At 49.4% G+C, this 15,905-nt stretch overlaps 1 protein-coding gene across 2 annotated transcripts in view; it reads right to left on the reverse strand.

The window, feature by feature from the left end:
- Nucleotides 1-15,811, reverse strand: part of IFNGR2 (interferon gamma receptor 2) — a 36,116-nt gene extending 20,305 nt beyond the window's left edge. The window contains exons 1-2 of one of the 2 annotated variants that reach the window (XM_043893211.1): nt 15,347-15,811; nt 4,844-4,976 (exon numbers count right to left, since the gene is read on the reverse strand). In XM_043893211.1, the coding sequence (XP_043749146.1) occupies nt 4,844-4,976; nt 15,347-15,425 (212 nt within the window). In that variant the 5' untranslated portion in view covers nt 15,426-15,811. The remainder of the gene's footprint in view (nt 1-4,843; nt 4,977-15,346) is intronic. The other variant, XM_043893210.1, reaches the window with a different exon arrangement.
- Nucleotides 15,812-15,905: the final 94 nt, after the last annotated feature.

Below are 15,905 nucleotides of genomic sequence, written 5' to 3' on the forward strand. Positions count from 1 at the left end.
TAGCTCAGTCATGTCTGACTCTTTGTGACCCCATGGACTGCACCCCACCAGGCTCCTCTGTCCATGGGATTCTCCAGAAAAGAATACTGGAGTGGGTTACCATTTCCTCCTCTAGGGGATCTTCCTGACACAGGGATCAAAGCCAAATCTCTTATGTTTCCTGCATTGGCTGGCCGGTTCTTTACCACTGGAGCCCTGAAGAGGGACATTCACATTCAACTCTGTTTCCTGCCGGGAGCCGTAGTGCGAGATCCCACCCTTGACGAGGTCACGAGGAGAAGACCTGATACGCAAGGCCGTTCAGGACACAAGGGACCCTCCAGGTTGGCCCCGGGCTCTACCCCACCCTGTATCCTCCCCCCTTTCCTGCTGTTGTTCTTGTTTGCCCTGCTGCAGATTCTTCTGTTGCCTGCCGAGAGCTCCCCTGCTCCTCTTTCACTGATTAAAGACCAACTTAAAACCCTAATTAATAAATCTCCTGGACGCTGGTACCCTATGAAGGGGCCAGGGATGAAGGAAATGCTTCAATTCAAACCCTTTTGCTGGCATTCTGGCTTGTTTGACAAATACGTGCTCCCATTGCAAAAAAATGCTCATGATTGTTCTAAACATCCTAAGCACAGTACGCTAACAAAAGAAACTATTAAGCATAGGTCCCTCTGCGGGGTGAGAAAGGCTCCACAAATAAAATAGCCACAAATGTGCCTAATAGAAAATACTTTAGATAGAGATTAGCTGGTGACTTCTTGCAGGTAATTAACTTTTAGACTAAGAGCCTGTTTTGTGTCATATCTGCTGTTTTTGCAATCCTTTGCATTTCTGTTCTGTAAAAATGTAATCCTATCTAGTTCCCATGGAGATGACACCTAATAGAAAGAAAATAGATTAACCACAAAAAAGACAGGGTCGGCTACTGAACTTGCTTAAAGTTGCACCAGGTGCAAGCCATAAATTGTCAACAGGCCTGATAGCCAAAAGACATTATACACAGACATTAACCATAAAAAAGGCCCTCATAGGCACAGAGCCCTTCGGGGGGGGGCGGGGTGAGAAAGCCCTATTAGAGAACACAAAAAATATTGTTTTAAAAGTGGTTATTGGATCAACGTTTGATTGCTGTTAATGTGCTGAGGTTGTGCAGTGGAAACTATTGTTAATAGAGTTAAATGTCAGGGAACGTTTGACGGGAGGATTCCTACATGCTGTCTCTCATGAGTCCTTTGTCCCTCTTCAAGCGGAACAGCACGCTGCTCCCAGGGACTGAGGTCATTGTGTGAGGCAGGCTTGGGTCTCCTTTAGTAAACATTCCTTTAGGACAAAACTGCTTAGTCTTGTTCCCCTTTCTTGAGATATGGATTGTGTCCTGACCTTGTGACTAACATTACCCCTTGTTCCCTTGGTAACGGTTGCTGCACGTTTGGTTTTCTGATCTCTATCATTCCCGAAAGAAGTTTCTTGTACCACAGCCTATATATACTCATAGAAGAATCATTAAAGCACCTTTGCTCCATCAGAGCTTAGGTCCCCAGGTCTTTTTTTCTCTCTCTCTCTCTCTTTCTCTCTTTTACTTTCTTATCGTCGACTCCGTACCACAAGGTTCTGGTCCATTAAAGGACCCCAACAGTTAAAGATTTAGAAAAATAAGAGTTTAGCCCTAGTGTAAAAACTATAAGATAATTGTTAATTTTAACCAGGAGTACTAAACAGGGGCTGCCTCACCAGAGCCGCAGAGTCTTTGTGTGTTAAACTTTTTAGATAAATTTAGCTGAGAATTTCTGCAAAAAGACTGACTTTTATGTTAACAGGATTGTATTTCTACTATGTTACAACCTGCTGTATCATGAGACTGCCACTTTTCTGTTTTCTGCTAAGCTCAAGGCCAGAAGATAATGTACAAAAAATCTAAGGGAAAAGACTCTAATAAACAAAAAACATACAGAGCACACCTGGTTTCGTGAAGGACAAGCTGATATAATGTTAAACTAAGTCTGTGTGCTTATCTGCCCCTTAGAAATGTACCAACTTAGGGTATAAAGGCTATGGTGAAAAATAAAACACTGCCAGACTCTGCTGCACATCCCGGTCTGGTCTCTCTCCCTCTCTCGCCGACGCCGTTCATCCTGAGGGTTCCTCTGGATCCTGCTGGGGCTGGACCCCGGCAGTTTCCTTTACCAAAACCAACCTCTAACCTGAAAAAATATCTTACAGAACACTTTCCCAATAGAAAACAGAGTGGAACAGGTTAGTCTGTGATGTGAGACTGTCAAAGGCTTTAACAAATCCTTCTAGTGTCTAGAGGCACTCTGTCAACTCATAAATGTACTTCCTCAATCAAGGCTAATGAACACTAGTCAGTAAATCAGTTGGGACTTCCTCTCACTGAAGTCTTCGGGCCGCGCTGTAGGAGACTGTTTACTGAAGGTTGAGCAGGGCCAGCTTTAGGCATGTGACCTGTGCAGAGGCAGGAAGCTGTACTCCTAAGAGGGCTCCTGACTTGAAGCTCTGTGGCTGCCATCCTGAATTCCCCAAAGTTTTTGAACCAGGAGCCCCATGTTTTCATTTGGTACTGGGCACAAAATGATGTAGCTGGTCCTCATGGACGGGTCTGTTTATCACAGATGATCATGTTTGAAAGGAGAAGGCAATGGCACCCCACTCCAGTACTCTTGCCTGGAAAATCCCATGGACGTAGGAGCCTGGTAGGCTGCAGTCCATGGGGTCGCTAAGAGTCGGACACTACTGAGCGACTTCACTTTCTCTTTTCACTTTCATGCATTGGAGAAGGAAATGGCAACCCACTCCAGTGTTCTTGCCTGGAGAATCCCAGGGATGGGGGAGCCTGGTGGGCTGCCGTCTATGGGGTTGCACAGAGTCGGACATGACTGAAGTGACTTAGCAGCAGCAGCAGCATGTTTGAGATTTACAATCTCTTAAGAAGTAGATACGGATTTCTCTGGTGGTTCAGTGGTTGAGACTTTGCCTTCCAATGCAGGGGAGGTTGGTTCAATCCCCAGTCTGCGAGCTAAGATCACCAATGCCTTGAGCCCAAAAAACCAAAATGTAAAACAGAAGCAATATTACAACAAATTTAGTAAAGATTTTAGAATACTAAAACCACCTTAAAAATCTCTCTTAAAAAAAAATAGAAATATAGAAGTAGATAAATGCAATCCAGAGATAGGCCTCAAATCTCAGTTCAGAATTCATTTTTATAATGTGCTCAGTCATGTCCGAACCTTTGTGGTCCCATGGACAGTAGCCTGCCAGGCTCCTCTGGCCATGGAATTTTCCAGCAAGAATACTGGAGCTAGGTGCCATTTTCTACTCCAGGGATCTTCTCAACCCAGGGTATCTTGCCTCCCCTGTTCTGGTAGGCAGATTGTTTACCACTAGTGACACCTGGGAAGGCCATCATTTTTTTAAGCAAATACTGTTACACTGAACAGTTAAAGATGAAAAAGAAGTCATCTGGAAACCTCCTCCTCTAACAAGTTAACCACTTGTAATTTTTCCACATTCCCTACCTGTTCTGACCATAGATTCATTCCAAATTGGATACAGTTGCACCAGCTGTCATATGATACATAATTACCCTTTTCAGTGGTCACCTAAGGGATCATTCACAAGTTAACTTGACACAGTTTGCCAACTTCTAGCCAATGGACATGAATAGACACTTCAATGTACATCTTTATGAATATGTTTTGTTTGGTTTCTTTTTTCTGATATAGGAGGTGGTATTGTCTGCCTAGGATAAAAAAGTAGTATGGACATTCCCACGATTCTAAATGAAGAGTAGAATTGACTTTTCAAGAGGGCTGTGTTCATAACTGAGTCTGACTCAGCATGTGTCCACCAGCCACATTCTCACCAGCACTAGGCATTCCCTCTCTTAAAACTGTTATTTATTTAGTAATCTAAAAATGACTTAGCCAACAATTTGTTTGTTTGTTTTGACTGCACCTCAGGGCATGTGGATCTCGGTTCCCTGACCAGGGATCAAATCTCTGCCCCAAATATTAGAAGCATGGAGTCCTAAACACTTGACCACAAAGGGAGTCTCACAATAATTTTAACTTGGTCTTCACTTAATGCATCTACCAAGGTAAACAAGGACTTGGATTTTGCCTTTCTCCTTCCTCTGTGGGTCTATACGTAAATCAAGTGATAGCCCACTGTAGGAAGGCTTGAACAAGAGGTGAGAGACAGAATGAGGGGCCAGAATAAAATGCAAAATGGAACACCAGCTTAGAAACTGGGAATTAATTGTTCATTAAATGAATAGCTTTCTTATTAGGCCAAATTTGGCCCAGAACACTAAATAAACCAGATTTTGAAGCCTGAAGACGATGAAGACCAAAAGATGCCTCTGGCCCTTTCCAGACAGGAAGCCCTTTCCAGACTGGAGGCCCTTTCATACAATCTCCACCTTAAACTGATGAATCAACTTCCACACAACTAAGCTGCCCTGCGGTTAGACAGCTGAGCTCCGAGGGTCAATGTCCTTTCAGCCTGTGGATGAGCAGAGGGGTTGGAGGGGAAGTTGTGAAATCTCCATCCTTGGAGATTTGAGAAGTACAAGAGAGGGACTTCCCTGGTGATCCAGTGGTTAAGATTCTGGGCTTCCAATGCAGAGGGTGTGGGTTTGATCCCTGGGCAGGGAACTAAGATCTCACATGCTGCACAGGGTGCGGCCAAAAAATAAAAAGTCCAAGAGGACTACCTGCTTCTGATGACTTTGCTTACAGTCCTGCCAAGGAGCAAGAACAGGCAGCTGGCCTCGGGTTCCGTAACAACCCCGCTCCCAGCTCCCAGGAAGAAGGCCAACGGAAACATCGCTTACTATTTATACTGCACCTGGTAGACCACGGGCCTCGGGTCGCCGTCCAGGTACACCGGCTCCCAGCTCAGCGCCTGCTGGGCGTTGTACAGGTGAACCTTCAGGTTTCGAGGAGCAGGCAGCGGGGCCAGGGAGTCTTGAAAGGGACCGAGAGTAAGAGAAGGGGGAGACGAGGGAGAGACAGGGAGGGTCAAGGGGAGAAAAGTCGATTACAAAAATATGTCATTCATATGGCTGGGGTCTTGATATTACCCATTCTCCCCGCATGTCCCCTACGCCTTTAGCCTTTGACTAAAGACAGCCCTTCACCCCAGAAATGGCACATGGGGGTTCCCTTTGCTCTCTTCCCTGGAGATTGCATGAAGGGTTCCCTCAACTCTCTCATCTTGGTTTAACTATTTGTTAATCCCATAATTGATGCTTTTGAACTGTGGTGTTAAAGAAGACTCTTGAGGGTCCCTTGGGCTGCAAGGAGATCCAACCAGTCAATCCTAAAGGAAATCACCTCTGAATATTCATTGGAAGGACTGATGCTGAAGCTGAAGAGCCAATACTTTGGCCACCTGATGCAAAGAGGCGACTCATTGGAAAAGACCATGATGCTGGGAAAGACCGAAGGCAGGAGGAAAAGGGGACGACAGAGGATGAGATGGTTGGATGGCATCACTGACCTGATGGACATGAGTTTGAGCAAACTCTGGGGGACAGTAAAGGACAGGCAAGTCTGGCATGCTGCAGTCCATGGGGTCGCAGAGAGTCGGACACGGCTGAGCGACTGAACAACAAAAGACGGCACAGTTGGCACAGTCTGTGGGAAAAAGGGGCTTGGGGCTGCCTCTCCACCTGCAGGTTCCAGGTCCATATGAGCAGGTCCTGGGTGAGGCTGAACGAGAACGCCTGTCTATCTTTAGTAGTAGTGTTAGTCGCTCAGTTGTGTCCAACTCTTCGTGACCCCGGGGACTGTAGCCCTCCAGGCTCCTCCATCCATGGGATTCTCCAGGCAGGAATACTGGAGTGGGTTGCCATGCCCTTCTCCAGAGGATCTTTCCAACCCAAGGATTGAACCCGGGTCTCCAGCACTGCAAGCAGATTCTTTACCATCTGAGCTACAGGGAAGTAGAGGCTGGTATGGTCCCGCAGGAGAGCTGGTAGGTGGCAGGGGGAGAGGAAGGAGAAAGGCTTCCCTGACCGGGAATTGAACCCAGTCACAGCGGTGAGACTACCTGTAGTAAGTGGGGGTGACATAAGAGCTTGGACCTCAGTTTCTTCTTCAGGAATAGGGAATAAACCATAGTACACTGGAGAAGGTTCTGGGGAAGATTAACTTGATGGCTACTGGACAAGCATGAGACCCTGACTTTGATATAAGGAATATTTGGGAAACCTCCACAAATGTGTACACACACACACACATCCCAAACCAGGTGTGCAAATCCCAAAGACACCTGAGAGGGTGAGGACTTGTTTTCTGGGCTTCATGTGTTTCTCAAAGACTCCCCCAATGTCATAACCACTGAGGCTAAAATACAGGTTCCCATACTCCACCCCAGACCAGGGACTGCATTTTCAACAAGCTTCCCAGCTAATTCGGAAGCACGTTGCGATGTTTGAGAACCACAAATGACAGAAGAACACATTCTGCAGGGAACCACTGCCAATAGTAGAGTCCCCCCTCCTTGGGATGACCTGTGATTTACAGGACGAGCCTAGATGCCACCAACGAAGACTTTTCTCTCGTGAGGAAACACGGTGATGATGACTTTCTCTGAGACTAAAGGACTGAGAAACACCCAGAGCCGGAAAGTCTGAAAAACAGGCTGTTCCAGAGTTCCAAGCAGGAAATCCAAACCACTCATGTTGGGTAAATGCATCCAGTCTTAAAGAAGGATGCCCAGAGCAGCAGAAAGCCTGGCCTGCCATACTTCTGCAGAAAGAAGTTGTGGCCTGGAGTCTGTGACCACTTATTCACTCACAGAATGCCCATCACTTTCACAGCTAAGCCTGGGGCTGACCTTCCTCCCAGATCTTAATTCAACCAGCTACCTTGACACTCCAGCCAACTCATGCCAGGCCTGATGGAAGCCGGCCCAAAGGCACAGCGTGGCGGGAGGCTGCTCTTCTAGACTGGCCCACCTGCTCACCAGGGCTGCTATGGACCAGTGGATCCCAAAGTGAGCTCAGGAAATGAAGTCCTGCTTCCAGGAGGCGCTGTGCAGGGTCTCAGCGGGTGAGGGCTTGGTTAGGGCTGGGCACCCATCAAAGCATCTCAGAGACCTTCTCTCCTGTCTATGTTGAAGTGAAGTGAAAGTTTCTCAGTCATGTCTGACTCCTTGTGACCCAACGGACTATCCAGTCCATGGAATTCTCTAGGCCAGAATCCTGGAGTAGTTAGCCTTTCCCTTCTCCAGGGGATCTTCCCAACCCAGGGATTGAACCCAGGTCTCCCACACTGCAGGAGGATTCTTTACCAGCTGAGCCACAAGGGAAGCCCAAGAATACTGGAGTGGGTAGCCTATCCCTTCTCCAGGGGATCTTCCCGACCCAGGAATCAAACCGGGGTCTCCTGCATTGCAGGCAGATTCTTTACCAGCTGAGCTACCAGGAAAGCCCCCCCATTGCCCTGTCTATGTCAGTTTCCTACTGATGCTGAAATAAATGACCACAAACATAGTGCCTTACATTTTATCTGTTTATCTATTAATTTACTTTCGGCTGTGCTGGGTCTTTCCTGCTCTGCACGGGCTTTTCTCAAGTTGTGGCAAGAGGGGGCTACTCTCCAGCTGTGGTGCACGGGCTTCTCGCTGTGGTGTCTTCTTTGGTCGCAGGGCACAGGCTCTAGGGTGCCAGGGCTCAGTAGCTGCAGCGTGTGGGTTAGGTGCTCCACGGCACGTGGGACCTTCCTAGAGCAGGGACTGAACCCATGTCCCCTGCATAGGCAGGCAGAATCTCAACCATAGGACCAGCAGGGAAGGCCAATGTAGTGTCTTAACCCGGATTTATGCTCTTAACTGTTCCTACAGGTCAGACAACAGGTCTCACGGGCTAAGGTCAAGGTGTCGGCAGGCTACCTTCCTTCTGGAAGCCAGGGGAGAAACGGTTCCTGCCTTTTTCCTGGCTGAGAAGCTGCTCACATTCTTTGGCTCCTGGCCTCTTGCTCCAGCAATCCTGGGCTGAGCCTATCTTGTGCTGCCATCTCTTTGGTTCTGACTTCCTCTTCCAGCTTCCAAGGATCCCTGTTCTTGCACTGGGCCCACTGAGCCCAATAATACAGGAAAATCTCCCCAGCTCAGGACCCCTCATTTAATCACGTCCGCCAATTCCCTTTTGCCACATAAGGCAACATGGTCACAGGCTCAGGAGGTCAGGCTCTGGATCTCTTTAGGGACCATTCTGCCTGCCTCCCCCTCCCTGGGGAGGAGTCAGGAGGAGTCCCCTCTCTCTCCATCCCCCTCCCCGCCCCCACCTAGACAGTCAACTAAGAAGGGAAGCACCAGGGACCACCGATGTCTTCCAGCCCACCCGGCAGGCAGGCCCGGCAGGCAGACCGGAAGACAGCCTTCTCAGTAACCGTCGGGAGTCTCCATCAGAGCCTTCCGCTTTCTGCACCTTTCATTTCATGGAGGTGTGGCCAGGGGGCCTGCAGGCTGGCTCTCATATTTGAGTTTGTTGGCATCCCCTGTTTCACCGCATTCAGAGAAGAAACTGACTCTCGGGGCTGTGGGTTTCCCGGTGAAGAACCGAGGCTGCCCACTCACTCACACCAGCGGCCTCAACCGCGCCCCGCGCGCATCCTCTCGGGAGGGAGGCCCGTTCCTGCCTGGCCCCTCCTCGCTCCAGGGGAGCGCCGGGGGTGGGGCCGGGGGTGGGGGGCTCGCACCGCCCTTCTCTGGAGCCTTCTTTCTCCCGGTGCCACGCTTCTCCCCCACTCCCTGCAGTGCTCTGCGCAAGTGCCACCCTATCCAGGCACTTTCCTGCCTCCCGATCCCCCCTTCCCTTTTCCCCTGGGTTTCCCACCACCTGGGTCCTGTGTTTACACCGTGCAGGGGGCGGGGTGCGGCGCGGGTGAGGAGGACCAGAACTTGACTGCCTGGGTTCAAAGCCCCGTGCTCTTTGCAGGACCTTAGGGTGCGGAACCTCCTGCTCTTGGCAGAACCTTGTTTCACCTCTCTGTGCCTCGGTCGTCTCATCTGAGAAAGGGCAATGATCACCGTGCAGACTTCAAAGGGTTCTTAGGAGGAGCGAGCGGGTTAATTTCATGTGAGCTACGGAGACCCGCAGGAGCACCACGTGACCGGTTCCTCTTCCTCAGACGCTAGAGCGGGAGCTCCAGGGAGACTTGGGGGCTGTCCCATCCCCCAGGGCTGGAGGAGCAGGCTCGGGCCTGGGGAACTCCGGGGCTGCAGGCCAGTAACCTGCTGTCTGTCCTTCAGGGATTAAGCGGCCACTTCTGCATTTGTCCAGGAGAAACCCAGGCTAAGCTCAAGCTCTTTCTTGCTTTATGTGTAAGTCCTGCCTTTTCTCTGGTCTCGAAGAGGCTGGGGCAGGGAGTGGGTCCAATCTGCTTGCTGTTGTTCGCTTACTAAGTATCTGACTTTTTGTGACCCCATTGACTGTAGCCCGTCAGGCTCCTCTGTCCTCCACTATCTCCTGGACTTTGCTCAAACCGTGTCCATTGAGTTGGTGATGCCATCCAACCATCTCATCCTCTGTCGCCCCCTTCTCCTCCTGCCCTCAATCCTTCCCAGCGTCAGCGTCTTTTCTAATGAGTTGGTTCTTCGCACCAGGTGGCCAAAGTATTGGGGCTTCAGCTTCAGCATCAGTCCTTCCAATGAATAATCAGGGTTGATTTCCTTAAGGATTGAATAACTCTGGACTTATCTGGATGGCTCTAAAGGGTCCATATATTTAGGGCCATATCACCTGCAGTCAATGGTGTTAACAAAGGATTTGTGGGAAGAGAAGAGAATTTCTGGACAAAAGGCTTTAGTTGGAATCCTGATCCTGCCACCAAGAGCCATGGAATCCTGCCACCAAGAGCCATGCCACAGCATCCTACCACAACACACCTGAGCCTCAGTTTCCACATGAAAAATGAAATGATACCATCTCTCCTAGAGATGGAGTGAGGGGCAAATATAGGACCACAAATGAAAGGCAAACCAGACACCAAACCATACACTGCTGCCTAAATGTGATTTTTAAGATATGCCTGGTGGCTCAGACAGTAAAGAATCTGCCTGCAATGTGGGAGACCCGGGTTCCATCCCTGGGTCGGGAAGATCCACTGGAGAAGGAACTGGCAACCCACTCCAGTATTCTTGCCTGGAAAATCCCATGGATGGAGGAGCCTGGCAGGCTACAGTCCTTGGGGTTGCAAAGAATCAGACAAGACTGAGTGACTAACACACATCTTCACCATAAGCTTTACCACAAGCATTTTCACTGCAAACATTTTCACTGAATAACTAATCAGCCATAAGGCAATTTAGCTTATGTAAGTTGTAAAAGTAAATTTGACAAATCTTACTTTGATAAAAGTAAATTTTATCTAAAATAATGAAAAATAAAAGAGAGATATAACATTGGACATAACGAAACATGAAAAATAAACAAAATTTAAAAGACTATTGCAAAATGAAAAATATTTGAATACATTTAAAATGTATGTAGACTAATAGCAATACTGTGCAAACAACTGATTTTATTTTGTGGGCTTTAAGAAGTACTAGTCTTCAAAGTCTTTTGTTTATCATATTATATATACATATATAAATTTATTTTTGCTTATTGATTTGTCTCATGGTTTTTCTTTTTCACTGACATTTCTTCTTTTATTAAGCAAGGTGTCAGCTTCTAAACACTAGGACACATATTTGTAACTGAGCTTTGGACTGTGTGTCCTGGCATACTGTCACATGTCTGTTGATAAATATTTAGCTCTATGGGAAGCATTGGTTCAACTCTGCACCTTTAATTAGGGCCATTAGCCTCTTTCTCTTCCAGGGCAGTGTGTTTCATAAGACACCCACGTCATCATCATCTGTCAGCTTGATAAAGCCATCAGCAACTTCACTAACGAAGATACACTTTCACATTTCAACCACTTGAAACCAAACCGTCAAACCAAGCTGTCAGCCAGTTATTTTATCTATTACGGCAAAACTGCCTGATGGCCAATTAGTCATGCAGCGAAAACGTCTGAGGTTGAAAATGCTTGCGGCAAAAGTATCTCACGCAAAGATGCCAGGCACAAATAAGTTTGTGTCATATTAAGGCCCCAAGTTGGTGGTCATTTGTTACATCAACAACAGGAAACTAACACAGTCCAGGGAGGGGGACACCAGGCTTTAGTGGCACCCCAGCTTTTACAAGATAAAGCTCACAGTCCTAAGGAGGGTGTACACAGCCCCACTCTGCCTCCTCCTCCACGGTCTTTGGGGCACTGGTTCACTAGCTGTTAATGATAAGAAGAGAGGACCTGGGGAGATTCCAACTGTGTCTTCCGGACAATTACTGTACAATCATACCTCCTCTTCCACCTTCCTGCCCCAGCTGGCTACCTCCGATCCACCCTGGATCCAGGTGTTTGAGATTTTATACATTTTTAAGAATAGGCTCTCCTGAGTCTTAATAGCATAGTTTGCTTAACACATATCACACACAGATAATAAAGTACTACTAATATCAGAATTAATCATTTAATCTTGACAATCAAAGACCGCTTCCCTCCTGAAACCCCCTCCCCTAGAAGGGTGACTGACTTGTGTTGTTGTATGGCAGAAGCCAACATAACATTGTGAAGCAATTCCCTTCCAATAAAAACATGCAAAACAAAAAAAAGACCCTTCCAGATCCTTCCATGGATGGGTCATCATGATGAACATCAGTGATCCCATCTCCAATTAGTACCTTGCAGGTGAGGAGAAGTAAAAAACAAAACCAAAAAACTCCCTGAATTCTCACCCATAACCTGGAAGTTGGTCTTGTCTGTAAATACTGGATATCAGCTTATCTACCTAGACCATTTGTCTCTTCCTAAAAAGAATGGTTTTGTTTCCTAGGGAGCAAAATGGGACTATTATTTACTTCAAAAGAATGGCTGAGAAAATGTATAGGAAACACTTAACAGCTTGTTTGAGTTAAAAGAGCAGCCCAATAAATGGTGGCCACTATGCTCATTTATAGAGTTTGCCCCCAAACATTTCTGTTACGTATTACTTTCCATTGTTGAGGTTATGGACAAACAGGAGTTATTTAATATACATTAATTTGCAATGGTTTTTTTTCTGTGGTTGGGGATTTACTGTCTTTCTCAGTGGTCTCTAAGTTCTGAGAAGCTTTGGATGTTCAAGTCAGCAAGTCATGGTAAGAGAATTTTGTGGCCTAAGTACATTCAGATCCACTAGAAAATAAGCAGCAACTAGAACAATTACAAACAGAAGCCTTCATTCTTCAACACTTGGGTAATTAAATTGTTAAAGAGTGTGTTGACTTACTGTACTTTAAATGCTATCTAAAGCAAATTACTATCTAAAGTAAATGACCGTTTACTACAAATTGGGTCAGGTCTGACATTTTGCATATGTCATCCTTATAACAACTCTTACTGTTGTTGTTCAATGGCTAAGTTGTGTCTGATTCTTTGTGAACCCATGGACTGCAGCATGCCAGGCTTCCCTGTCCGTGGAATTCTCCAGACAAGAATATGCTAGTGGGTAGTTAGTCTCTTCTCCAGAGGATCTTCCCGACCCAGGAGATCAAACCCAGTCTCCCACACTGCAGGCAGATTCTTTACAGTCTGAGCACCAGGGAGCCCATAACAGCTCTAAGGGGTAGATAGTGCAAGTTTCCTTTAAAAATTTTTCTTTCCAATACTTGTATTTTTCTCTCCTCTGACAATAAATGCGATTACATGCCTACTGAAGGACACAGGATTAAGTTATGGAAAGGTCTGGAAGTTTTTCTGCTTAACTATCTTTTTACTGTATAATCACTGTTAATATTTTCACTTTGTGTTTGGGCTAACAAAGAGTTCCTCTTAAAAATATCCCAGTTAGTTTTTAACTGTTTATTATGCAAAATTTCAAATAGTCACAAAAAACAGATTAGTATAGCATGGTGGTGCTTTGCAAAAAGATGAAGGACTAGCTTATTTCCAGTGCATCACACAGACTCAAACTTTCGCAGAATACAGTAAAAGATAATCACTAGCAAGATGGACCTGGGACTTCCCTGGTGGTCCAGTGGCTAAGACTCTGGGCTCCCAGTGCAGGGGACCTGGGTTTAACCCCTGGTCAAAGAACTGGATCTCACATGTTGCAGTTAAGAGTGTACATGCTGCAACTAAGATCCAGTGCAGCCAAATAAATAAATATTAAAAAGAAAGAAAGATGGACCTGTCTGTGGGTGTTGTGGCAATATTAAATTACAAACTTTCTAAATACTTCTATCAACCTCTGGACCACAGCAGACAAATCACAAACAATTCAGACTAGTCAGAAGCAGCACAGTATAGAGGTCCACCTTGGGCAATTCCCAACGCCCGAACCTCATCCGAGGGCTCCCCTGGGCTTGCCCTTTGCCTTCTCATCTGAGAGTGAAGAAGCTGCCTGCGGTCCAGAAGCCATGAGACCTGGGCTCAGTCCCTGGGTCGGGAAGATCCTCTGGAGGAGAGAATGGCTACCCACTCCAGTGTTCTTGCCTGGAGGGTTCCATGGACAGAGGAGCCTGGCCAGCTACAGTCCATGGGGTCACAAAGGGTCAGACACGACTGAGTGACTAAGCACAAATTTCATTTGAAGGAAGCCTAGGGAAGGAGCAAATGTAGGTTGTTCAAGACTCGAAGCTTAAGGAGCAGAGTAAAGATACAAACCCATCTGTTCAGCTCCCAGGAGGAAAGAGCCATTTAACTAGGAGCACACAAGGGGATGACAGAGGATGAGACGGTTGGATGGCATCACCGACTCAATGGACATGAGTCTGAGTAAACTCTGGGAGTTGGTGATGGACAGGGAGGCCTGGCATGCTGCAGTCCATGGGGTTGCAGAGTCGGACACGACTGAGGGACTGCACTGAACTGATCACACTCTTAGTGCTTCCACAGTGACTTAGCAGTAAAGAATCTGCCTGCAATGCAGGAGACACTACAGTCCAAAGGGTTGAAAAGAGTCGGACATCAGGGAGCACGCGAGTACACACACACACACACACACACACACACACTCTCTCTCTCTCTCTCTGTCTGTCTCGCACAAACACACACACTCACACATACTCTTCCTTATGCAACGCTTCCCTTATCCAGGATCTGTGGAGTTTAAGGGCGTTGCAATGGATGCTGATAAAAAGAAACAAAATCAAACAACACCTTGACAATCAAAGCTGGAGAAACCTTCTAAATTCTTGAGACTTTTAAAGTGTTACCCAAACTATGATATTAGTCACTCCATGGGAAAGAAGCCAGCAAATCACAAACTCATAGACCTGCACACAGAGAATGTCCTCACACAACCACCTCTGTCGTTTCTCTCTGTCTCTCTCTCCATCTCTGTCTCTCTGTCTCTCTGTCTCTGTCTCTCTGCCTCTGTCTCTCTCTCTGTCTCTCTCTCTGTCTCTCTCTCTTGGTAGTTTGTCCCTGGCTCATGGGTATGGTCACTTAGCGTCAGAGGTAAGCAGGAGGCTGAGCTTAGGTAAGGGGCTGTCCAGATGGGAACCGAGCTAGATCCCCAGCTGATCCCCTGCCCACCGCAAGGCAACATTTCTGGGTTCTGCGCCGCCGCCCCACTCCCCCCCACCTCCGCCTGCCAGTCCATCCGATCCCGGGGGAATGACCACCTGGACTTCACACCCGCTAATCAGATGCATCCGGCCCCAGTTAAGACTGAGGTACAGTCACCATCCCCAGGACAGAGATCCCTGCCGGTGGCCGGCCTTCCTGGCACGAAGCTGCGAGGAAAGCAGGCCCGGGACCTGGTTCTGGCTGTGGCCCCCCCAGGGAGGACAGGCCAGGCAGCGCTACATTCAGGCGGTCGGGAAAAGGAATCTGTGGCCGGCGGAAGCGGCCTCTTCTCGAGCCCAGAATCCGGTTTTTCCTCTGCTCATTTGGAGACATTCGGAGTCAAGTCGCGCTAGCTTTGGGGCCGGCGGCGCGCGGATGGGAGGGAAGCAGCTACAGAGTGTCCAGACTCGTGCAGGGCAGCGCGGCCCGGGCCCCGCGGGTCCTCCCGCCGCTCCAGCTCGCCGCCCGAGACTGCCTGGAATTCCCTCCCGCGACCATCCTACACCCGCTTCGCGCTCCCACGCCCCGAGGGCTCCCCGCGGAGCCCACCCGATCACTGATCCTGCCTCCCCGCGGACCACACCCGATCGGGACACCCCTGTTTACCGACCCCCCCCCCCAATCAATCGGGATTCCCGTGGGTTCCCAGCTACTGCGGGCTCCCCGCGGACTCCCACCCGCGAGACGCCGCCTCCGGCCGGCCTCGGGGGCTCTCCGACCCCGCTTACCTGCGGGGGGCGCCGCGGCGCCGAAGCCGCTGAGAAGCACGAGCAGCGGCGGCAGCAGTGTCGGCGGCGGCCGCCGCATGGCCCAGAGCTCCCAGCGCCGCAGGCTCCGCGGCGCTGGGGGCGCAGCCCGGCCCCGGCGCGGGGTCGCCGAGCCGCTCACGTCGCCGCCTTGGCGGCCATGGCGACCGCAGGGCACGCGCGGGGCCCGCCTCTTCCCGAGCGGCGCGGGCGGCGGCGGCGGCAGAGCGTCCCGGGGCGGAGGAGCGCCCCGCGCGGCCGCCGCGCCCGGGCCCGGCCCCTCCCGGCGCGCGCCCCGCCCCTGCACCCCGCCCGCCGCCGGGACTTTCCTGGCGCCCCCTACCCGCGCCGGCGCTCTCGGGAACCGCGGCCCCGGGGGTCTCCCGGCTCCCGGCGGCCAGAGCGCCCCGCGCGGATCCGCGCGAGCCGGGGTCTCCCCGAGGGGCCGGCGTCACCCAGCGAGCGCAGAGCCGGCCGGCCCCGACCTTAGCTCAGAGGAGCCGGGGGGAGAAGGAACCCCGCCAGCCGCCGCTTTCTGGGC

The sequence above is a fragment of the Cervus elaphus genome, chromosome 31, assembly GCF_910594005.1.
Source record: "Cervus elaphus chromosome 31, mCerEla1.1, whole genome shotgun sequence".
NCBI lineage: Eukaryota > Metazoa > Chordata > Mammalia > Artiodactyla > Cervidae > Cervus > Cervus elaphus.